We start from the raw sequence: 25570 nt of genomic DNA, 5'->3' as shown, positions 1-25570 counted from the left end.
GATCAAGAAAGATTTTAACAAAGGTTAGAGAGACTGGTAAGCAGTACTACCAAGACTTCAAAGTTTGTTTGATGGAAACAAAACAATACATGTGTCTTGCTAAAGTAGAGAAAGTTCAGAGTGAGGTTCTTGCAATGATGGAAATGTGTTCCATTGAACGTGTTCCTGAACGCTCGCGTCATAATAGTGCACACCATGGTAGTTTACCAGATCTATGTAGTGTATCAGACAAGGAAATGCCGAAGTCAGAATTTTTGGAAACAAAAACTGATGATAATTCTGACATAATATATAAAAGAGCTTCAGGGGATATTCTGGAGGAGGAAACATTTGTTGGTTTAGAAAGCACCAGTCCAGTTTTTCCAGAACTCGAAAAGAATCCCACAGGAAATACTCCCATGGTTCCAACAGATGACACGCAAGCACCCCAAAAGAGTAAAAGGAGACCAACTTTTGTGCCGCCAGTGGAAGAGACAGTGGAAGAAGTAAGATTTTTGCACTTGCTCCTTAGTTTTCAACCATTTATAGTCTACGTTTATTCTATGTTTTACTTTTAATACTCATGCACGTTTTATCCTTTGGCAGAACTAAGTTGTATCTTTCTAAAGTAAACAAGACAAAGCACTTGAAAAGATAATGTAATATTATTAAGGAAGATCCCCAAGTCTGATAAATTGGAAGTCATGATGTAATGTCTTTTATCTTGATAACATGGCATGTAGCCTGGACCAAGTAAATGAAATGAAAAATAATTCTGTATATAAATGTCATCCCATGTGTACATTTATAGGAATGGCAACATTAATTTCTATCTTAAGGTAAAAAATGATAACAAATGTCAACATATGAAATAATTTTAAATAATGCCTCCCATTCTGCTTGCAAGTTTTTGTGGGCAAATATGTTAAAAATAAGCACCTGGATCTATACAATTAATTTGACCTTGTAATAAACAGAGCGTTGAGTAACAAATGTGAAAAGATTCATTTAAATCTACATTGTTGAAAATCTTATATTTGCGTCATCGAAATTGTGTTTTATCCACATACTACCAATAAGAAGACATGTGTGATTCCAAATTTTTCATATCAGCCCAGCAAACATCAAGCATACAACCTTGTAATTTTTATTTCTCATATTTTCCAAGTATTTCCGAAGTTTTGAAAAACCAAGGTCTGATCAAATTCAGTATAGTGGATTTTTTTTATCTGAACATGGAGAACTACCTATATGAGAAATTTGCTAGCTTTTGTCTAATTTAGTGACAGTGATGAGAATATTCTCTTTCTTGTATTTGCAGATGGCTCAAAAACGTTTGATAGAGCTTTCAGACATTTTAAAAGTTGATAGTAGAGGGAAAATGATAAAGTCAGGCGAAATGTATGAAAAGTTTCAAGAAAAGTGTAAACAGATCAAGAGACAGCTTCCTGGTCTTACTGCTGAGTTATTGCTTCAAGAACAACATTCTACCAATCCATTGGTTCTAGAGTACTATCAGTAAGTTTATGTACATGTAGTTTTTACATTTAAGCATATTGATATTATCTAAATGAAACTGTTTCTAAAATTGTTGTTATTTACAAAGTACTTGGACACAGTTGTTATGATTCCTGGTCCTCTGGGTCATGTTGTACATTCAGTTTATTATAATAAAATTCTGTTATAAAGCTGAACATTTTGCTCATTGCTAAAAGTAGACACATCATTTATATGAATGCAAAATTTTTGAGATGTTTGACTCGTACATTTAAGCATGTATGCAGGAACCCTAATGCGGGGGTGGGGCAGAAGAAGTGTTGTGCATTTCATTACCTTTCAAGAGGCCTATGTGGTCGAGTGGTTAAGGTTGCTGACTTCAAATCATATGCCTCTCTTTGATGTGTATTTTAGTCTCACTTGTGGCATTGAATTCTTCATGTTAGGTGGTTCTACCAAGGTGCCCCCTCCTGATGAAATAATGCACGGAAGGGCACCTTGGGTCTTCCTCTACCTATAAATCTGGAAAATCGCCATATGAGCTATAATTGTGTCAGTGCGACATTATAAACCCAACAAAAATTCATTACCTCGCATGAATAGACTAAAATCAGTGTCTGCTATTATTTTGCTTGGCTGGGTTCTAATATTTGCTTCAAAATGGTCTTGTATGATTTTAACAACTGTCACAGCAGCAGTTTTCAAGTGTGCTATGGTTGCTGTTAAAAGTCTCCAGTGTTGTCATATGTATATATTTTTTTGTCCTTTGGGATCATTGAGTGCATTCAGGTTTTAACTCACCTTTTAACCTTTAGCCTGTTAGCAGCAAGTTATTCTGCCTTGGCGACCAGTGCAGACCAAGATCAGCCTGCACATCCATGCAGGCTGATCATGGTCTGCACTGTTCGCTATTCAGTTAGTAAATTTTCAGTGAGCACCCCTTCGAATATTAAATGGTATTGCCCATATTGAATGATGGACCAGTCCATTTCAGAAATTTAGCAGGCTTTAAAGGGTTAAAATTAGTATAGCTGGATGATCCGTCATCGTCGTCCTGCGTCAACATTTTATTTAAACATCTTCTCTGAAACTGCTGGTCAGAATTAAACCAAACTTTGTCAGAAGCATTCTAGCATGGACTGCTATCAAGTTTGTTCAAAGCTTCATCTTGGCTCCTTTTAGGGGCCACGTGATCTGAAAATAGAAAAACTTTTTAAAGAGCTTTTCATGAACCACTTCATGCATCTTCATCAAACCTGGTCTGTAGTATCATTATAAGGAATTTTCATAATTTTGTTCAAATTAGAGTTAGAGTTAAAATGGATATACCTTTAAATAATTTCTTCAGATGGTTATGTGTTTTTGGTGCATGACAGCAAAATATAGAAAAGAAACTTTAAATAACTTTTGTTTTAATAAATATCTTAAAGGACTTTCACCAAACCTAGTTAGAAGCAATTTTTAGTCAGGTAGTTAAGGTTTTCTTAAGGTGAGCAGCTTAGGCTCATTTAGGCCATTTATACTTTAATAGAATTCTTCTTAAGCTGGTGCTAGGGGAGGTGAGTAGTAATAATCATTTAATTGCTATTATTTTGCTTTGATGGGCTCTATGCTTCCAGAGGATCTTCTTAAATATTTTATTAGCTAGCGCAACATCACAAAGTTTTATAGTACTAAATGCATAATTTCACAATATCCTGTCAAGATTTTTTACATTGAATGATCCATAAATTTTAATCTGTCCTACGTTTGTAGGAACACACCAGAAGGATTTCAGGCATACAAGTCAAGTGGGAAAGACAACTCATGTTTGTATCAGAGTGTTGCCTTACTGTTGGTTGGATCAGAAAAGCTGCAATTTAGTCTTAGATTATTGGCCACTCTCCATGCTGTTGAATCTTTCAGATTGTATAAGAAACAGGTAACTATACAAATTGCTTGTCCTCAAGGTGTAGACCTAGCAGAAATTAAAATCTGGAAAGTAGATCCCTCGGAAGCATGCCGAGAACAAGTTGAACCACACAATGTCAAATGAAAAAAAGATTGTTTTTGGGGACTTAATACAGAAAAGATGGGAGACAGTCTCTTGATTATTAAGCAGTATCAGTATTTTTAAAATCTAACCTTGTATGTAGTAGGTTGACGTTTGTGAAATGGCTTACCAATAAGTCTACACCTAAAATGTCATGTAGTACAATCTTTTTGTTCTTTTTTTAACCAAACTTTTAATGTGATATACAGGTAATATTCTAGACAATAAATTTAGTTTTTAGCTCAGGTTTTGTGATCACCATGTGGCCTTTGTCAGTTGTTTGTCATCAAAAATTTAACTGTTAACACTCTAGAGGTCACAATTTTAGCTTAATCTTAATGAAACTTGGTCAGAATGTTACCCGCAATAAAATCTTGGACGAGTTCGGTATTGGATCATCTGGCTTCAAAACAAGGTCACCAGGTCAAATCAAAGGAAAAGCTTGTTAACATTGTAGAGGTCACAATTATGGCCCAATCTTAATGAAACATGATTAGACTGTTACCTTCAATAAGATTTTGGAGGAGTTCGATATTGGGCGATCTGGGGTCAAAAACTAGGTCACCGAGTCAAATCAAAGGAAAAGCTTGTTAACACTAGAGGTCAAAATTTTTACCCAATCCTATTGAAACTTGGTGGAAATGTTACCCTCAATAACATCTTGGAGGAGTTTGATATTTGGTCATCTGGGGTAAAAAAAGTAGGTCACCAGGTCAAATCAAAGGAAAAGCTTGTTAACACTACAGAGGCCACATTGATGACTGTATCTTCATGAAACTTGGTCAGAATGTTAAATTTGATGATCTTTAAGGCGAGTTTGAATCTGGATCATCTGGGGGTAAAAAACTAGGTCACCAGGTCAAATCAAAGGAAAAATTAGTTAACACTCTTAGAGGTCACATTTATGACCATATATTAATGAAACTTGGTCAGAATGTTAATCTTGATGATCTTTAGTTGAATTTTAAATCTGGGCCAGGTGGAGTTAAAAAGTAGGTCACAAGGTCAAATCAGAGGAAAAGCTTGTTAACACTCTAGAGGCCACATTTATGGCAATATCTCTATGAAACATGGTCAGAATGTTAATCTTGATGATCTACATTTGAAGTTCGAATCTGGGTCAGGTGGAGTCAAAAACTAGGTCATCAGGTCAAAAAATCAATTGAAAAACTTGTTAACACTCTAGAGGCTACATTTATGACTGTATCTTGATGAATCTTGGTCAGAAAGTTAACCTTGATGATTTTTAGGTCAAGTTCGAATCTGGGTCATTTGAGTCAAAAAGTAGGTCACCAGGTTAAATCCAAGGAAAAGCTAGTTAACACTTCAGAGGCTACATTTATGATCATATCTTAAAGAAACTTGGTCAGAATGTTAATCTTTAGGTCAAGTTCCAATCTGGGTCAGGTGGGGTCAAAAACTAGGTCACCATGTCAAATCAAAGGAAAAGCTTGTAAACCCTCTAATATTATAGACAATAAATTTAGTTTTTAGCACAGGTTTTTTGATCGCCCTTTGTCCGTCATCATCCGTCGTCAGTCGTTCGTTGTCAAAAATTGACTGTTAACACTCTAGAGGTCACAATTTTGGCCCAGTCTTAATGAAACTTGGTCAGAATGTTACACTCAATAAAATATTGGACGAGTTTGATATTGGATTATCTGAGGTCAAAAACTAGGTTACCAGGTCAAATCAAAGGAAAAGCTTGTTAACACTGTAGAAGCCACATTCATGGCTATGTCACTATGAAACTTAATCAGAATGTTTTTTTGATGACCTCTGGGTTAAGTTCGAATCTGGATTATGTAAGATCAAAAACTAGGTCACCAGGTTAAAAACAAAGGAAAAGCTTGTTAACACTGCAGAGGCCACATTTATGACTGTATCTTCATGAAACTTGGTCAAAATGTTAATCTTAATAACCTTTAAGATAAGTTTGAATCTGGGTCATCTTCGGTCAAAAACTAGGACACCAGGTCAAATCAAGGGAAAAGTTAGTTAACACTCTAGAGGCCACATTTATGACCATATCTTAATGCAACTTGGTCAGAATGTTAATCTTGATGATCTGATCTTTAGGTCCATTGGTCAGGTGAGCGATACAGGGCCTTCAGGGTCATCTTGTTTATAAGCTCTGGATGAGCTATTGTGACCTCTCACCATCTGGCGTCCACACTTTCCTATAAACAACATCTCCTCCTAAACCACCTGGCCAATTTTGATGAAACTTCACAGAGATGTTCCTTGGATGGTCTTCTTATAAAATTGTTTAAAAATTTGAATTTCACACAAACTGATTGTCATGGCAACAGAAAGGAAAAACTAAAAAAACTTCTTGCCCAAAACCGTAAAACATAGAGACTTGATATTTGGCATGTGAAATCATCTAGTGGTCCTCTATGAAGATTGTTCAAATTATGCCCCTGGGGTGAAAAGAGCCCCGGGGGTCCCAAAATTTACATAGACTTATATCGGAAAAAAATTTAAAAGTCTTCTTGTCTGAAACCACAAGACCTAAGTCTTTGATATTTGGTATGTAGGATTGCCTTGTGGTCCTGTACCAAGATTGTTCAAATTATGCCCCCTGGGTTGAATAGAGGCCCACCCCTGGGGTCCCAAGTTTTACATTGACTTATATAGGAAAAAACTTTAAAATCTTCTTGTCTGAAACTGCAAGGCCAAGGTTTTGATGTTTGATATGTTGCATTGCCTAGTGGTCCTCTACCAAGATTATTCAAATTATGCCATTTAGGTAAAAAGAGGCCCACTCCGGGGGTCTCAGGTTTCACATAGACTTATATAGGAAAAAAAAATGAAAATCTTCTTGCCTGAAACTGCAAGACCTAGGCTTTTGATATTTGGTATGTTGCATTGCCTGGTGGTCCTTTATCAAAATTATTCAAATTGTTTCTCAAATCGTTCATCCTGCACCTCAGATTAATGTTAAGAAGTTGAAAGTTAGTTGTGCAGATCAGGCAAGTACTGGTACAGAATCCAGGAATACAGGTTTGGTTGACTGCTCTGTATAACATAACTTAATACTTTTGAATAAGAGGGCTAAACCCATAGCAATATAGAGAGTGGCATGTAAAAATGTTTTGAAGAGATACTAGCGTAGATATCCATGTATAATGCACAGTTTTTTTACCCCCGGGACCACCCCTGAATCGTGGATGCGCATAATACACAGGTATAGACAATTTTCCAACTTCAAAACAAGTTTGTTACCGATGTTTGCCATTTTGGTAAAGGGAAACTACTCCTCGCGCTTACTGTCACCGCTAAAATCTAAGATTGCCGTTACGTTCTGTAAAAAATCGAATGGTTTATTTTTCTTTCAAACAAAATTAATTTCATATAAATTTAAAAGTATTTTGATGAAAGAAATGTTAATAAATCACAAAAATTATGATACTAGTTAAAGATTGAGAATTATCTTTAACCGAGGTCAAACTGTGAACAACATAATTGACACGAGGTGACACGTTAATTGCCGGTAATTACTGGCTATTTGATCGTGACAAAAAGACTATCACACCTTTTGTTGAATTGAGAAGCTCATGTCATTTTGAAAGATACCATTCCGAAATATTGAATCAGCTGCTGTTTATTTATTCAAAATAGTTAATTAAAAAGGTAAAACAACAAATAAAACAATATTTTACTAGTTTTATTTTCGAGAAAACAAAAATCGAGACCGATGCTGCTCTCTGCCACGGAGATAAAATTTATTTCCAGTGTAGATGTAAACTCTACTTTCCTTTTCCATCCACCTCAGAATTGACCAAAAACGTTTTTTTTCCCAGGATTTTGGGCCAAAATCAGGGGTGCGCATTATACACAGGTGCGCATTATACATGGGTATCTATGGTTCTATGTAATTTGTCTTTGAAGCAGTTGACAAATATCTGTTTTAAATAATAAACTCTTGGGGCAATTACGCTGCTGTATTTAATTTTGAAATAAAGTGAACTGTGTCTTGCAGTAAGTAGGCAATTTATAGAAAGTGTATCATTTTGTTTTTCAGCTTTTGGAGATGCATTTGGAAAATCTGAAGTTATTCTTCAGCCGTCATATAAATGACAGTACACTAGAGGAAATCAGCAGTATGGATGATGTTGAATCTGTTACTGACATGTGCTTACAAATACTTATCATGGAAACAGCATGCCTTGGCATTGATAGTAGTATGTTAATCTTTTATCTTTGTAGTTTTTAGGGGCACTTGGCCCCGATAGAGCTAAAGTTAGAAATACCTTTAAATGTTATATTATGTATTATACCAGATTTATAAATGACCTCTTGTCATAAATCACTAGATGGATCTTCATTGGACTTGGTCTGCAGCATCATTATAAGGTTCTCTCCCAAGTTTGTTCAAATATGGGCAGTCAGCCCCTTGAAGTAGGTGCTAGGGATAAAAGTAAAAATATCCTTTTACAGCTTCTTATGAACTGTTCAGTGGATCTTCATCAGACTTGATTTATAGCATCTTTATAAGGGCCTGTCTCAAGTTTGTTCAGGTTAGGGCAGTCAGCCCCTTGGAGCCGCTAGGGTTGAAAATAAAAATCTTTTTATGGTTTCTTCTCATGAACTTATTAGACTGTCTGGAACACCATTTTTAATGTCCTCTCAAACAATACACTAATAATATTATAGTTGGTTGCCCCTTTGTGAGTCCACTGAGATAAAAATAGAATTACTTTAAAATGACTTCTTTCCATGAACCATTTGATGGAAATTCATCAAAATTGGTCTGTAGCATCATTTTAAGGGCCTCCCAAGCTTATTCTAATTGGGGAACTTGGCCCCTTTTAGGAGGCACTAGAGCTAAAAAGAAAGAAAAAGAACACTTAAATAACTTCTTTTGATGAACTGCTAGCTGGATCTCAGTCAGACTTGACCCCTGTAGAATCATTGTAAGGTCCCTTTCCAAAGTTAGTTAAAATTGGGGCACTTGGTTCTTCTTTAGGGGCATTTAGAGCTAAAAATAGAGAAGCTTTTAATGACTTCTTCTCATGAACTGCTTGATAGATTTTTCTCAAATTTGGTCTGTAGTATCATTGTAATGGTTCTGTTTGGTTCCTCTTAGGGGACACCAGTGCTAAAATCAGAATTCTTTTTAAAACTAAATATGGGTCAAGAAGTTTGTTTGTTTTTGGGGGCCGCATAGCAAAATGTAGATAAAACCTTTAAATAACTTTATTTAATGAACTGCTTAAAGGGTTGTCACCAAATCTAGTTAGATGGAAGATCAGATGGTCAGAGGTCTATTAAGTTGAGTGACCTAGGTCCAATTGGGCCTCTTGTTAATCCCCCGCCGTGGCGGAGGGATTATAGGAATGGTCTGCGTCCGTCCTTCCGTCCGTCCTTCCGTCCGTCCGTCCTTCCGTCTGTCCTTCCGTTCGTAACAAAATTGTGTCCGGTCCATATCTCCTAAACCCCTTGAAGGATTTTCATGAAACTTGGGTCAAATGATCACCTCATCAAGACGATGTGCAGAACCCATGAGTCAGCCTTGTCGGTTCAAGGTCAAGGTCACAACTCAAGGTCAAAGGTTTGAGCCTGCCATTTTGTGTCCGCTCTATATCTCATAAACCCTTTGAAGGAATTTTATAAAACTTGGGTCAAATGATCACCTCATCAAGACGATGTGCAGAACCCATGAGTCAGTCATACCGGCTCAAGGTCAAGGTCACAACTTAGGGTCAAAGGTTTGAGCCTTCCATTTTGTGTCCGCTCTATATCTCCTAAACTCCTTGAAGGATTTTCATCAAACTTGGGTCAAACGATCACCTCATCAAGGCGATGTGCAGAACTTATGAGTCAGCCATGTTGGCTCAAGGTCAAGGTTACAACTGAAGGTCAAAGGTTTGAGCCTTCCATTTCGTGTCCGCTAAACCCCTTCAAGGAATTTTATAAAACTTGGGTAAAGTGATTACCTCATCAAAACGATGTGCAGAAATTATGAGTCAACCATGCCAGCTCAAGGTCAAGGTCACAACTAAGGGTCGAAGGTTTGAGCCTTCCATTTTGTGTCTACTCTGTATCTCCTAAACCCTTTGAAGGATTTTCATGAAACTTGGGTCAAATGATCACCTCATCAAGACGTTGTGCAGAATTCATGAGTCAGCCATGTCTGTTCAAGGTCAAGGTCACAGCTAAAATCAAAGGTTTACCCTTTCACTATCCATAGCAGTGGCGGGGGATTTAGCTGTCCTTCAGACTGCCTTGTTTTAAATAACATTCAGAAAGGTGCTGACGATCACTACACTACACTACATAAAGGATAACATGTTAAGATATATGGTAGTTCTCATTTTCTGTCAGTAACTGAAAATGGTACCATTAAAATTTTTTGACAAAATGGTCTTGAAAATATATGTGTATTCAAATACTGATTTATTTTGAAATTCATTTTAGGTGTGTTACATGTTGGATTTTTAAGTGGAGCCCTTGGAATGAACATACATCAACACTTTCAGCAGTATTCAGAATATGGAAATGTTTTAGAAACTGTGCCTTGGGAAAAAATTATACAGGACCTACAGGTTAATTCCGACTTGCCAGATTTACATATATTTTGGGTAAACGATAACAAAATTGAAAATGGTATTATGAACTATATTGTTCCATTGAAACAAAAGGACATCAGCTCAAGTTAGTCATAATGTACTGGAACTAGTAATTTAGAACAATTTCAATGTACTGGACTATACATAGGTTGATGAAGATGGAAATATTTTGGCATTAGGAGGTAACAATCGGTTGTTTGGAGGTTTAGATGTGGCCGTAGCTTGACTCGTAGAGAAGGTAATATTGCAGTAGGATTTTACAATGAAAACTAGCAAGAAGTCTGAACATTTCCAAAAATCAGGAAGTTCCAGCTTCTCCTTTCAGAATAGGTATGAAGCCAGTTACTAAACACAATGAAACGTTTATGAAAAGGTGATCAACAGTAACAGACATTCAAAGCAGATAATATTATTTTCCTCAGTAATCTGCTGCCATTATTGATAAACAAAAAAGTGTTCAGTGGTGATGTGGAAATTTCTTCTTGTATCAAGAACTGGTGAGCTGCATTAACTTAACTTTGTTGTTATACATAGCTGTATTTAATGCAGCCTTTCTAAGTGTATATGTTGAAAAAGGCATTCTAGAGTCATGTGATGGCTTCAGAACAAAGTGCTCATACTTAAATACCTGTGATAATTACATGTAACACACTGTGATCTCTTGTTGTTGTATCCACACCAGTCATTTCATTTACAGATTAAGAAATCTATTTTTAAATGCCCCATGTGTTGAAGACTTTTCAAACTGTCCTTCACATTAACTTGTATGCTCAACCCTTCCTATATTTTCTGTCAAATTCAAATTCAACAACATCAAATTCAAATTCAACAACCTTTATTAAATGTTGTTGAATTTGAATTTGACGGAAAGTATAGGAAGGGTTGAGCATACAAGTTAATGTGAAGGACAGTTTGAAAAGTCTTAATATATCATCAACTTTAAGAGAAAAGTATTATGTGCATATTTTTGGCAGTAATTATAAGGTCCGATTACTTTCTTCAGTTGTACCACTTTTTTGGCTTTTGTCAAGGATTTTCAGGGTCATGTGATATTGCTCCTGTTATAAACATTAAAAGTCAGCTGTTAAAAGTGGTGTCTGTAATTATATTTTTAGTATTATGTCTATGCATATGTAAAGAATTATGCAAGATAATCATTTTATTTGTAGCTAATGGTTGAAAGAAGTTAAACGGCATAATAGTTTCCAGTAGTGTTGTGTCTTTTAGTACCATTCAGTGATACAAGTTTTCAAGTAGAGTTGTGTATTTCATTGCATTATTTCAGACTGAGTGTGAAATATTAAGTATTATTGATATCAGGTATAAAGAACTGCCCCTGGAGCAAATAAAACAATGAATACATGAATAGTGAATTACATGGATCTAGGAAAATGTCTACTTGTTGTTTCACTTATCCAGGTTTTAGCTTGTTCTGTTATAGAAATAATGTGCTGATTACATTTATGTGAATAATGAATTGAGATTATTGAAGTAATGGTTGTATGAGTAGGTTCTGAATAGTAAAACATGTGATGGATTCTGCCTGAATGTGTGAAACACATAATGCTATTAGAATATTGTAATATTTAAATATCATACTCCCACCAAGGTTTAGGGGATGCTGTATAGGAATCATTTTTTGCAGCTTTTCCCTAATTCTGTTTCTTTAATATCTGAAGAACTGATACAGATATTACTTTGAAACTTGATACAAGCTTTTAAGGATCATGGGATAAGTTCACATACCAGGTTTCATAACTCTGGCTTTTCTTTTGACAATACTATACCCCCAGTAACTGTTGTACTTGAAAAATGTCCTGACCCATCAGTTTTTTGTTGTTATGTTGAATATCTTTAGAACATATACAGGCTTGTAGGATCATGAGTCAAGTTAAACATACAAGGTTTCATAACTTTTACTTTTCTTTTGAGAAAATATTTCCCCTTTTTGCACACTGATAAATGTCCCTTTCCATCAGTCTAGTATCGTTTACATTGAATATGAAATACAAATATCATTTTGAAACTACTTAAAACAAAGTTTAAGAACCACATGACAAGTATATATAACGGGTTTCATAACTCTTAACTTTTCTTTCAGCAAAATTATTCTCCTTTTTGCATCCCTCAAAATATCCAGTCCTGTCTTTATACCCCCATCAAACATTGTTTGGGTGGTTCTATATAGGAATTGAAAGATACAGTTACAATAAATCTGCCCATTAAGTCTGTCCTTTTGTACCTTTCTGTATTTTTAACATTAAGAAATATATGGAGAGCTATCTTTTTTTTGACGCGGCACCGACATCCTTCCACGTCCACATCTTGGTTAAGGTTTTGATGCACAATCTCTTTATCACTTTAACTATGAAGCCCGCCCGCTTAGCTCAGTAGGTAAGAGCGTTGGTCTACGGATCGCGGGGTCGCGAGTTCGATCCTGGGGCGGGGCGTATGTTCTCCATGACTATTTGATAAACGACATTGTGTCTGAAATCATTAGTCCTCCACCTCTGATAATTCCTGTGGGGAAGTTGGCAGTTACTTGCGGAGAACAGGTTTGTACTGGTACAGAACCCAGGAACACTGTTTAGGTTAACTGCCGGCCGTTACATGACTGTAATACTGTTGAAAAACGGCGTTAAACCCAAAACAAACAAACAAACAAACACTTTAACTATGTGCAGAACTCATTGGTCAGCCATGTTGATTCAATGTCAAAGTCACACACCCAAGGTCAAACGTTTGAGCCTTCCATTTTATGTACTTTCTGTATCTCCTCAACCTCTTGAAGGATTTTCATGAAACTTACGGTCAAATGATAACCTCATGAAGACGATGTGCAGAACACATGAGTCAGCCATGTTGGGTCAAGGTCACAACTTGTGTCAAATCTTTGAGCCTTCCATTTTGTGTCAGCTCTGTATCTCCTAAACCCCTTGAAGGATTTTTAAATTAATTGATGTTACCATAAATGGACTATAAAATATACTTAACAACGTCAGTGCTTCCACCCAATACCATCAACCCTTTCACTATCCATAATAGCGGCAGAGATATAGCATTGCAGTCTTTCAGACTGCCTTGTTCCACAGTATCACCCGCATTATATCACACATTTACTTAGAATTTCAAGTTCAAAGTTCTGATGCAGTTTTGCTCTATCTCATTTATTTTGCTTTATAATCAATTTAGACTTAAATAGTTGTTTCAGAGCCACATGGTAAGACACAGGAAGCTTTACTTTTGCAGATTTTTATGAATTGTATCCCTTTTTTGGCCCTTTTATACTTATTTAATGTTTTAATACACTTTATCTCTGTTATATTTGCTAAATACACTTGAAACAGACTTAAGCTATTGTCCAATATTGTCCTAGTTTGCATGTGGTATAAAGAAAACGTTTTGTGAATAAACTTTATTTGTTCAGAAAGTTTGCAAAAAAACTAATGTCCATGACAAAACTCTCAGCTTTGACAGGACTATTTTAAGTAACAGTGCCATATAGTATACATGATATCATGGTTATTTTGATCTCAATGAATTTATTAATATTTTATCTTGTTGCAGCACTTACCATATCAAGTCAGTGAGTGGTCTGTTATATTAGTTGATTACAGTATATTAATAAGATATGAGCCGTGCCATGAGAAAACCAACATAGTGGGTATGCGACCAGCATGGATCCAGACCAGCCTGCACATCCGCGCAGTCTGGTCAGGCTCCATGCTGTTCGCTTTTAAAGCCTATTGGAATTGGAGAAACTATTAGCGAACAGCATGGATCCTGACCAGACTGCGCGGATGCGCAGGCTGGTCTGGATCCATGCTGGTCGCATACCCACTATGTTGGTTTTCCCATGGCACAGCTCATATTGAATTTTGCAATTTTACTTAATATTATAGTATTGAATGGTTTGCAAAATAGTGCATGACCATTCACATTCTGACTACCCCACATTTTTTATTTGTCATGAAACAAAATTGTGTTACATGTATATAAGCATTTTAAGTAAGTCAGTTGTTTTTTATGCATGTAAATGATATATGTTATGAATTCTTAGAGTTTTAAAAAAAATTTCAGTTATAATATACATTTGTTATGTTTGTAGAAAATGAGAATATTAACAATACCTATTGATAAGTTTATATTGGGTCATATGTATAGAAACAGATGTATAATATTTTATGTTAAGTTTTTATTATTAGCGATTCAAATTTCATGAGTCAGTTATGGTCCAACTTGCTCAAGACATCGCATGATTGTATTGAGAGATTGTTGATTAACAGACCATCGTTTAGTGCCTTTTTATCTTGTTAAAGAACGAATTACGTTGTAATAAGAGACAAGATATGTTTAGAGAATATTTTGCCCTTCCCTTGTGTGTTTTTTTGATGAAAGTTTTACTGCAGTTTGACTTTGATGTGCTGAAAGACAACCCCCAGTAAAAGTTCATGTATCAGATATTTGGCAAACTTGATCTCAGTCATCTCCACATGTATCAATGTGCTTATTATCATAATACCAGACATATCTTCATTTCTACAGCATCTAACAATATTTAGGTAAATCAGAGTAGTAATTATATGAATATGTTTTAGAACTATGCCTAACACTTGTCATTCTTTGTAATTACTTATCCATTATAATGTTGTTAGACAATTAAAGCAAACTGTAGAATAGGCAAATACATACAAGTCATATTTCATTAGAGATGTACAGATTTTTATGTCCTTACCTCCACTTTCAAAGAAGAGGGGTATATTGTTTTGCTTATGTTGTTCGGTTAATCTGTCTGTTGATCTGCCTGTGGTTTCTGGTCAATGATTTGAGAATATTTAGCCTACAATGTATTTGTCTGTGGTCAATAGATTGTTTTATTGTTAAGTTGACAAAAAATGGAGATCTCTTAAACTGGTTTTCTATCAAAGAGAAGGTTGGGGTCCATAAAATAGCAAATGGGCATTAAACTATTATTAGTATCGTCTGCAGCAGTAGCATTAACAACAATTTTTTTTTTAGCTCACCTGAGCCAAAGGCTCATGGTGAGCTTTTATGACCGCTCAATGTCCATCGTCCGTCCATCAACATTTAAAAAAAAATCTTCTTGTAAACCACTGGGCAGAATTACACCAAACTTTACAGAAATGATCCTTGGGTAGTCCCCTTTCAAACTTGTTCAAAGAATTTAATTCCATGCAGCACTCTGGTTGCCATGGCAACCGAAAGGAAAAACTTAATAAGTTTGTTCAAGTTATGCTCCTGGAGTGAAAAGTGGCCCCGCCCTGAGGGTCACTTGTTATAATTTTGAGTTATATAGGAAAAATACTTTAAAAATTATCAGATCATATTTCCTAGACTGTGTAATCATAATTACCTGATGACCCCAAGCGATTAGGGATCACTTGACTGTGACTTTGACCTACTGACCTACTTTCTTGTTTTTAAGATGCAGCCTTGAAATTTGGATGACATGTACAGTTTTGCACACCGATCTTAAAAAGTTCTGAATTTCAGTTACCTCGAATGTGGTCTACCTTCTTAATAATTTAGCATCAGTTTGCCATTTGAAACATGTGGCTCATATTTACCCATAAGAAATAGCTTTCTGATATTATGCTGGCAACTCACTGACAACAAACTGATAACACACTAATTTTGCATGACAATACTGACAATAAGCTGGCAACAATATGGAATAACACTGACTACAAAAAACTGGATTCTGGAAATACACTGGTGCTATTTCCAGTGTGATGTCAGCAACTGATTATAGAATGGAAAGCCTCTGGAAACAAAATGGCACAAATTTAGAGATCTGGTAATACACTGACACTAATGTGAGTGTGTTGCTAGCAACTGACTGCAGAATGGACATACACTGGAAATAAGAAAGAAATACTGGTTATACATGTGCACTGTTGTCTGTGTATTACCAGCAACTATTTATAGAATGAACGTGCATTGGAAAGACAATGGCAAGAAATCATTGAAAACTGTTACAGCTATTAACTTATATATTCACTTATATTTAAAAACTACCAAAAACTGATGACAGTTGTGTCTTTACAAAACTATTGACATTTACTATCAAAATACAGATCAAAAAACACCCACTACACTAAATCATTCCTTTCTACAGCATTTCAATGAGAAAAAATACACACTGCAGCTACAAATAATCATGAACAACAAAAAAGAAAGACCTACAATTTTTGCGCCAAAACATAGTGCTCTATTAAAATAATACATTCTTGGCTTTCTTAAAGTCTGAATTGTACAGATTATTGTATGACTAGTGTATAGCCAGAGTTTTGTCAGTATCTGTTTCTGTAATGCCACTAAGGCCAAACGTAAATTTAAATATGTATAGATAAAACCAGTGTATTGTTCATGCATGATTAAAGAGTGTTTTGCATATTAGTGTGTTTTTAGTTGGTTGTCAGTTTAATGCCAGATTATTGTACGCTGTAACCAGATCTGGTATTACACTGATAATACTCAATACACACTGTGATAACTAGTGATAACAGAACAACAAGCTGGCAATAAGCTGGAAAAGACTGAAAATACACTGGGAATACAATGGTAAAACACTGACATAAATCTGGATTTACACTGACAATGTACACATTTTTGGTAAGGGTACTCAGGTGAGCGATCCAGGGTCATCATGACCCTCTTGTTTTTTTTTGAAATTTAGTGATTGAAAAGCAAGCCTTCATCATATTGTAATATTTAGCTACTTCAGATGTATGTAAGCTGTGTAAATAACTCTGTATTTTCAGTGTTTCTGAAAGGAATACAGTGGTCGTGCTTAGCCTAAGCATTAGTAACATTGACAGTAAATTAGCATTATTTTGATGTGGCATTAATCAAAGCTGGGCATTAAATAAAAAAAAATTATCATTAATGCATTATTAATGCATTAGCGTTTAATAATACATCCCAAACCCTGTTCAGTAACTGAGCAATGCTTAGACCTATGATAGTCAAAATTCACAAGATGAATTCCTGACCCATGTTTTGTGTTGGATATATAAGTCACAGGTCAGTTTCAGAGGGACCTTAGGCTTAAACATGGTTTTATTAACTGGAGAATGCTTGGGCCTTTGCACATGAAACTTCATACCATGATTTTCTATTGGAAATAAGATAACCACTTTGGATTTTGGGGCCAGGAGGTCAGTGGTCAAGGTCATTGCATTTTTAATATTTAAAATTGTACATCCAGGTATCTCCAGCAGACCAGCATGTCGGAGGCATATATGTTGTACGAACAACTGTTGTTAACAGCCAGTATTTATGTTGCCTGTCTGTCACACCTAATACTCTTTTAGCTTGACTATTCGAAGAATAGGGGAGCTGTCCTACTCGCCCCGGCGTCGGCATGAGCATGATCGTGAGCGTAAGCGTCACACAAATGTTTCGTACCACCCCAAATATTTTCAAAGTCTATTGAGATATTGCTTTTATATTTTGCATACTTGTTAACCATCATGACCCCAGTCTGTAAAAAGGAGGAGGCAACTCTATCAAGCATTTTGACTGAATTATGGCCCCTTTTCGACTTAGAATATGCTTATTGTAATGTTAAAGTTTTACTCATAGCTTATATTACACTATCAAGCACTGAGAATAGTCGAGCGTGCTGTCCACTGACAGCTCTTGTTTTTAGCTCGACTATTCGAAGAATAGTCTAGCTATTCTACTCACCCCGTCGGCGTCGGCGTCGGCGTCGGCGTCGGCGTCACACCTTGGTTAAGTTTTTGCATGCAAGTACATACAGCCATCAGTGAAAGGCATATAGCTTTGAAACTTATTTCTTCTTTTTCTAGGTCAATTACCAACCTCTCTGGGTCAAGTCCCATAACTCTGACATGTTATTTGAGCAAATTATGCCCCCTTTTAGACTTAGAAAATTTTGGTTAAAGTTTTACATGCAAGTTACTATCTCCAAAACTAATGCAGATATTGATTTGAAACTTCACATGTGTCTTCGGGGTTATAAAACTAGTTGATAGCAGCAAGTCCCATAACTCTGACTTTCATTTTGGCCAAATTATGCCCCCTTTTGGACTTAGAAAATTCTGGTTAAAGTTTTGCGTGCAAGTACATACAACTATTTCTAAAAGGCATATAGATTTAAAACTTATTTTTTCTTTTTCTAGATCAATTACCAACCTCACTGGGTCAAGTCCCATAACTCTGACATGTTTTTTGAGCAAATTATGCCCCCTTTTAGACTTAGAAAATTTTGGTTAAAGTTTTACATGCAAGTTATTATCTCCAAAAATAATGCAGATATTGATTTGAAACTTCACATGTGTCTTCGGGGTTATAAAACTAGTTGATAGGATCAAGTCCCATAACTCTGACTTTCATTTTGGCCAAATTATGCCCCCTTTTGGACTTAGAAAATTCTGGTTGAAGTTTTGCGTGCAAGTACATACAGCTATTACTAAAAGGCATATAGATTTGAAACTTATTTTTTCTTTTTCTAGATCAACTACTAACCTCACTGGATCAAGTCCCAAAACTCTGGCATGTATTTTGGGCAAATTATGCCCCCTTTTGGACTTTGAAAATTCTGGTTAAAGTTTTACATGCAAGTTACTATCTCCAAAACTAATGCAGATATTGAATTGAAACTTCTCATGTGCCTTCGGGGTTATAAAACTAGTTGATAGCAGCAAGTCCCATAACTGATATGCATTTTGGTCAAATTATTCCCCCTTCTGAACTTAAAACTCTTTTGATATTTAACTTTTTTGGGTAATATTTTCCTGCTTCTGGGTCAATATTTCGAATAGTCGAGCTTGGCTGTCTTACGGACAGCTCTTGTTTAATGCAACACTTGGGAGTTTAATTCTGATATTGTATTGATTGAAACTCCTAAAATGAGCACTTTTCTTTTTATAATTAATTGAAATTTCTGTAATATCTAGTTCTTAGCATATACATGACTGTATTGTTGTACAAGAAATAGACCTATAACATGGGCTTTTTTGTCTGTTTCTGTTGATGAAAGTTAAAAAAATGATATTGGTTTTTGTCTAAAAAGAGAGTAGCCAGCATTCCAAATTTCTAGAATACAATAGAATAATATTATAAATTCTTATACCGTATAACTGGTTATTTCTGCGGGTGCAAATTTTGCGTTTTGGGCATGAAAATGGGTATACTAATTTCCGCGATTTTAATTTCTGTGGATTTCTGTAGAGAGGTTAATTTCATTTCTGCGTTTATCCATGGAGAGTTGCTTTAATGTTTGGGACATGGCTCTGTATAGTGAGGTGGAAGTTACAAGGTTTAAAATTTATTTCATGCATAAAATACAGTTAAAAACACACATGTTAAGATACCATGTATTACGATAATGTACATGCACTCAGTTGAACAGTTACTGCAAAATACCCTGAAACACATCTAAAATCTTATTTTAAAATACAAATGTATTTCACCACCACTCACTAATTCATTTTGACACTGTTTCTACTCTAATTTCAAGTACACAGGTAAAAAGGGGCAACAAACGGGGCGATCCGATATATGAAACTACAAAATATTTGCAAATTTAATTTTTGCGGCTGGAAGAGACCCGCAGAATATCGCAGAAATTACCTACCCGCAATAATAACCAGTTACACGGTAGCTGCACACAAACTGATGAACTAGGCTCGATTAATTGTGATTTACGAATATGTTATATTACCCAGTTTTCCATGAAACTGTACATATGTTTTGATAATCAATTATTATTTATTTTATGTTAACTGTAGTCCTGATTATCCACGTGTTTACATGTTTTTGTACCCATCTGTTGTCCTGGTCAATATTTTACACCTTTAGTTGTGTGTGAGAGTTTTACCTTAAGTTTCATATTTTTATATGTGTTGTGCATTATACATGTAATAACCATATCCGGTTTTCTTAGTTTTGGTTCATTTTGTTTGAAGTCTTCAAGAAGTCTTTAAGAAAATGTTTTTGATTTCATATATAAATATATGGAAATGCTTGTAGTACATCTTTATATTATAATCAAATGATTCAAGTCTTCAATCTCTATTTCTTCTTGGTGGTGCCTTGTTATAGTGTAGTCCAGTCAAATATAAACCATACATTATTTTGTTTATCTATGGTTTTGTGCTCAATATGAAAAGTGTTCTAATAGTTATATTTAAGTGCATAATTTGAACATATTTATGTTAACTAATTGCAGTTACATTGTCTCTGCATAATATTGATCATGTTTATGTTAAAGGCACTGACCTCTAGATTTTGAGCTAAAAATGACCTTCTTCAAAATTGAAGTTTTGTCATATTATGTACAATAGAACAAGAGATTTGTTTCTCAACTGTCTTAAAAATGCAAATTAAAAAAAAATAATTTGGGAATCGAAACCGGGCAGCCGTGGCAGTAAAAGTTTTACTGCGTTTTTCACCAATACACCACAGAGAAATGCACACTTCATGGTCATAAAATATAAAGATTTATAATTAAGGCAGTTTTCCTCCGAATCCCTGTTACAAACGCTTTTCAAATTTGAATGGAAAAATAAGTAAAAACGACAATGATCCGTCAGTAACTAAGTTTCAAAGCCTTCTTAAGTATTATACTAAAATTTTCTTTTTTTTTTGTTGTCAACTATCTGGAGGACAGTGCCTTTAACTTGCAAATTGTCCTTTGATACTCATGATAGAAGCTAACTATATATAATATAGATACTGCCAGGTGTTTTGCAGTAATTGGTCTGGTATAGTGTGGTGGTGATCTGTTCCTATAAATTTCTCTCTACTTTTAATAATTTATTATGCGAACTTGTATCCTGGCGGATCTCCCATATGAGAGAGTCAGCTGTTCTGGATTTAATTGTATTCCTAAATGCACAGTATTTATATAACATTCATTGTATCCTCGAGATCCACTTAACTTTTAGAGAGAAAATGTGGCAGTCGGTTCAAATACTAAAATGTTACTGCTGATTTGTGAGACATGATATAAGAGATTTCATTATATACAGATGTATGCAAATGTTGAAACAGTACGAAAGTATAGTACAATTCATGTATGTATATAAAAAAAGTATTGAAACTAATCTTATTGGGCTTGTTGTGTAATATGCACGTTTGGCTTTTTGACATAACTGGTCTTGTATATTGTGGTTAAAATTTTTTTTTACCTTTGATTATATCAAGCTTTATTTACAGAATGTAGACTTCAAGTCAGTTTCTCTATTACATGTATTTTGATATGTCTTTTTGCACACATCTAGTGACAGACTAACTGAAACATTAGAAGTGTAAATTTTGTCAACAGTCTTCCATTGTGTTATGTGAAATGGCATTTTATTTTTTTTTGATACTCTTGATAGTTGATATAAAGCAAACACAGTTCTAAACATTAAGTACAACACTATGATTAAGTCAAGTAATACCACAGTCACACATACGGCGCGGATAGGTACGTTTAGCTACGGACAGAAACGTAGTAATTCGTACCGATCCGTACCTGAGCCGTACGGATTGGTACGGATTGATACGAGTTACTACATTAAGGTACGGCTCAGGTACGGATCAATACGGCTCGATACGGATTACTACGTTTCTGTCCGTGGCTAGACGTAGCTATCTGCGCCGTATGTTTGACTGGGGTATTAGTAAAGATGATCAGCTTACACTTATCTTCAGTCACTGTTTTAATTGTTTGGAAGAATTGCAGATACTGGGTCAGTTCTTGGTATTTGAAAAACCAACTGTTGTTGAAATAGGTACAATGTCATGTAGGTTGTAGATAAAATGGTAAGATATATGTTTTACAGATTTTAATAAAGATATAATATTACGAGAGAATAAGAAGGTAAAGATTGAGGAATTTTAAAATAGATAAAATAGTACGAGAAAATATAAAAATACACATTGAGATATACTTAATATATAAATAGTAATCTATTTTAAGTGCCCTTTTTTTAACCAGGTTTTCAACGAAAACCTGAGTTATTAGATTGGGGTATGTCGTTGGTCGGGCGGATGGGCGGGCGGCAGCGTCAAACTGGTGTTTCCGGTCAATAACTTTTGTTTCGGTAAAGATATTTGAATAAAACTTGGTATGTATGTAGCTTATATCAAGACAAAGGCTGGGATCGATTTTGGGGTTTCTGGGTTCAAGGACAAGGTCACTGTTACTTAAAATAGAAAAAGGGTTTCCGGTCAATGACTTTTGTTTCGGTAAAGATATTTGAATAAAACTTGGTATGTATGTAGCTTATATCAAGACAAAGGCTGGGATTGATTTTGGGGTTTCTGGGGTCAAGGTCAAGGTCACTGTTACTTAAAATAGAAAAAGGGTTTCCGGTCAATAACTTAACTTAGGAATGAGCTATCATGATGAAACTTGGTGTATAGAAAACTTATATAAAGTTGTAGCTTGGGATTGATTTTGGGGTTTCTGGGATCAAGGTCAAGGTCATTGTTACTAAAAATAGGGTTAAGATTAGGGTTGTGCTTTAAAGTGGTGCACTGTGATTCAGTATACTTTTTTATTCTTATGAAAAGTGTTGAAACCCTGGTTTCGTGGCATTGCCACGTTTCTTGTTCTCCTATGTTATTGTATTGGATGTAAGAAAATTTTAGCTTTCTTAAGATTTTAGAGGGAAAGGAGAAAAACATCTTAAGAATGTATATTCAACAAATGCACTGACATATTTCTCTTCTTAGAACAAATAATATTCAAAGCTTCAATGTAGGCTGGATAGCTACTTGACACCTAGGCTATGCTCATGAACACCAAACTTCATCATGTTCCAGTAATAACTGACTCAGGGGCTTTATATAATCAGGGCACAAAATAGTCCTTCCCCTCATATATTGTAATATTGGATGTAAGAAAACTGTGACTTCCCTTGATGATAATGGTATAACTTTCATCATGTAACACCAATACCTTCCCTTGACGTTTGACGTCTAGGTTACTGTGTCCCGGCCAACTAATACTTGTATGTCTTTCTTTGATGATAAAGTGTTGTGAATGTTGTGGTTAGGAAATCTGTTTTTCAGGTCTCTTAAACTATTAGAGCTATATATTAATTGTTGTCACCCTTTCCTTGGTTTCCCTGACCCTGTACAGCAAGAAACATAACGTCCTGCTTTTTGCAAGAATTATAGCCCTTTTTAGACTTAGAAAATATTAGATTTATTGGTTTAGTTTTATGTTTAGGTAAACTTATCTCCTTAACTATCAAAGCTATTGCTTTGAAACTTGCAACAATTGTTCACCATCATAAGATGACTCTGTACAGCAAGAAACATAACTCCATACTGCTTTTTGCAAGAATTATGCCCCTTTTTGTACTTAGAAAATCATTTGTAGGACAATTTTTCTATAATTATGTTATACAAAAAAAAAACAGATGAGCGTCAGCACCCACAAGGCGGTGCTCTTGTTTAAAAGATTTTATTATGTTTAGTTAATAGAAGCAATTCCAATATCACTAATTCTAAAATAACGTGAGTAAATAAAAGATTTCAAAGTAAAAAGAGCATGGACAAAATGAAATAATATATGCAAAACATGGACGAATTGGCCGAATACTTCAAGAGGGGGGACGAAATGACCAAATTTGGGGGATGAAATGTCCAAAACTGGGATGAGCTGACTACGGGACGAGTTGACCTGATACCCTTTTGTATGTATGCTAGTTTAGATGGAAGGGCTTCAAATAGTCGAGCGTGCTATTAATAGACAGTCCTTTTTAGCTAACTTGTTTCTTTTAAAACTTATCCCGATTGAGCATCTTTTAGTGAATTCTTCTGCATTCAATGTGGAAGTAAATTACAAAAACTGATATATATTTTTGTGCCAGTCTTTGATGTGATCAAAACTGTGATTTGCGTGTTGGTGTATATTTTAGGTATTTACGACTGGTTGACTTAATCAAATTAAAAGGAAGAAAGGCGTTTATATATGTTGTTGTGTATTTCATTATGTAGCTGTATTATATTACTTTATAAGAATAAAATAGAATTAGAATAATGAAAGCAACAGTTGTTGTCTTCATAAATGATAATGCTGACCATACACGTCGTACTCAAAAGAGAAGGTTCTGGAAAAGTAAGCAGTTGAACTGACGGATTTACCAACTGATTGATGTTTAATCGGTTTTCAGTATGTAAAACTAGACCTTGTAGATAGAATTAAATAGAAAAAATGGAAACTCCACAGGTCGCTCAACAAGACAAAAACACATTGTGCTGGCTCGGTTTGATTGAGCCTGTTCATGGACGGTAGTGGAAATGCATGCTACCACCCACGCCCTCTAGCTCCGGGTTGAGCGTAATTCAACATTTTTACATGTTAAATGTATAAAAATCAATTTTAGAGACATCCGAAGATGTGTTCATACGGCTGTGCTCATGGAACCTTCAATGATACACTGGCATGTAATTCGATGAACAAGGTAGTCTGAAAGACAGCTAAATCCCCCACCACTGCTATGGACAGTGAAAGGGTAAACCCTTGAACTTTAGCCGTGACCTTGACCTTGACCTTGAACTGACATGGCTGACTCATAAATTCTGCACAACGTCGTGATGAGATGATCATTTGACCCAAGTTTCATGAAAATCCTTCAAGGGGCTTAGGAGATACAGAGTTCTAACCTTTGACCTTGAGTTGTGATCTTGACCTTGAGTTGACATGGCTGACTCATGAGTTCTTGATGAGGTGATCATTTGACTCAAGTTTGATGAAAATTCTTCAAGGGGTTTAGGAGATACAGAGTGAACACAAAATGGAAGGCTCAAACTTTTGACCCTAAGTTGTGACCTTGACCTTGAGCCGGCATGGCTGACTCATAAGTTCTGCACATCGTTTTGATGAGGTAATCATTTGACCCAAGTTTTGTAATATTCCTTCAAGGAGTTTAGGAGATAGAGAGCGGACACGAATTTGAAGGCTAAAACCTTTGACCTTGAGTTGTGACCTTGACCTTGAGTTGACATGGTTGACTCATGAGTTCTTGATGAGGTGATCATTTGACCCAAGTTTGATAAAAATCCTTCAAGGGGTTTAGGAGATACAGAGTGAACACAAAATGGAAGGCTCAAACCTTTCACCCTAAGTTGTGACCTTGACCTTGAGCCAGTTGACTCATGGGTTCTGCACATCGTTTTGATGAGGTGATCATTTGACCCAAGTTTTAAAAAAAATCCTTCAACGGGTTTAGGAGATATAGAGCAGACACAAAATAGAAGGCTCAAACCTTTCACCCTAAGTTGTGACCTTGACCTTGAGCCGGCATGGCGACTCATGAGTTCTGCACATCCTCTTGATGAGGTGATCATTTGATCCAAGTTTTATAAAATTCCTTCAAGGGGTTTAGGAGATGCAGAGCAGACACGAAATGGAAGGCTAAAACCTTTGACATTGAGTTGTGACCTTGACATTGAGCTGACATGGCTGACTCATGCGTTCTGCACATTGTCTTGATGC

General features: G+C 35.6%; 1 protein-coding gene across 1 annotated transcript; it reads left to right on the top strand.

Annotated features, from left to right (window-relative positions):
- Positions 1 to 6: 6 nt before the first annotated feature.
- Positions 7 to 10924, top strand: LOC128545987 (uncharacterized). Its single transcript, XM_053532936.1, has 5 exons — positions 7 to 485; positions 1301 to 1497; positions 3232 to 3397; positions 7536 to 7695; positions 9932 to 10924. Exons 1-5 carry the CDS (start codon positions 72 to 74, stop codon positions 10171 to 10173), a joined length of 1179 nt encoding a protein of 392 aa, XP_053388911.1. The 5' UTR covers positions 7 to 71; the 3' UTR covers positions 10174 to 10924.
- The last annotated feature ends 14646 nt before the right edge of the window (positions 10925 to 25570 follow it).

Source organism: Mercenaria mercenaria, unplaced genomic scaffold (assembly GCF_021730395.1).
Source record: "Mercenaria mercenaria strain notata unplaced genomic scaffold, MADL_Memer_1 contig_1872, whole genome shotgun sequence".
Classification (NCBI taxonomy): Eukaryota; Metazoa; Mollusca; class Bivalvia; order Venerida; family Veneridae; genus Mercenaria; species Mercenaria mercenaria.
The sequence above is the reverse complement of the archived record's forward strand: the minus strand, read 5'-3'. Positions and strand labels throughout refer to the sequence as shown.

Excerpts from the sequence above, each read along its gene's own strand:
- LOC128545987 (XM_053532936.1), top strand. The coding sequence starts at position 72 with ATGGAAACAAAACAATACATGTGTCTTGCTAAAGTAGAGAAAGTTCAG. Across the intron at positions 486-1,300 it reads TGGAAGAGACAGTGGAAGAA|ATGGCTCAAAAACGTTTGAT; the intron begins GTAAGATTTTTG and ends TTGTATTTGCAG. Across the intron at positions 1,498-3,231 it reads TTGGTTCTAGAGTACTATCA|GAACACACCAGAAGGATTTC; the intron begins GTAAGTTTATGT and ends CTACGTTTGTAG.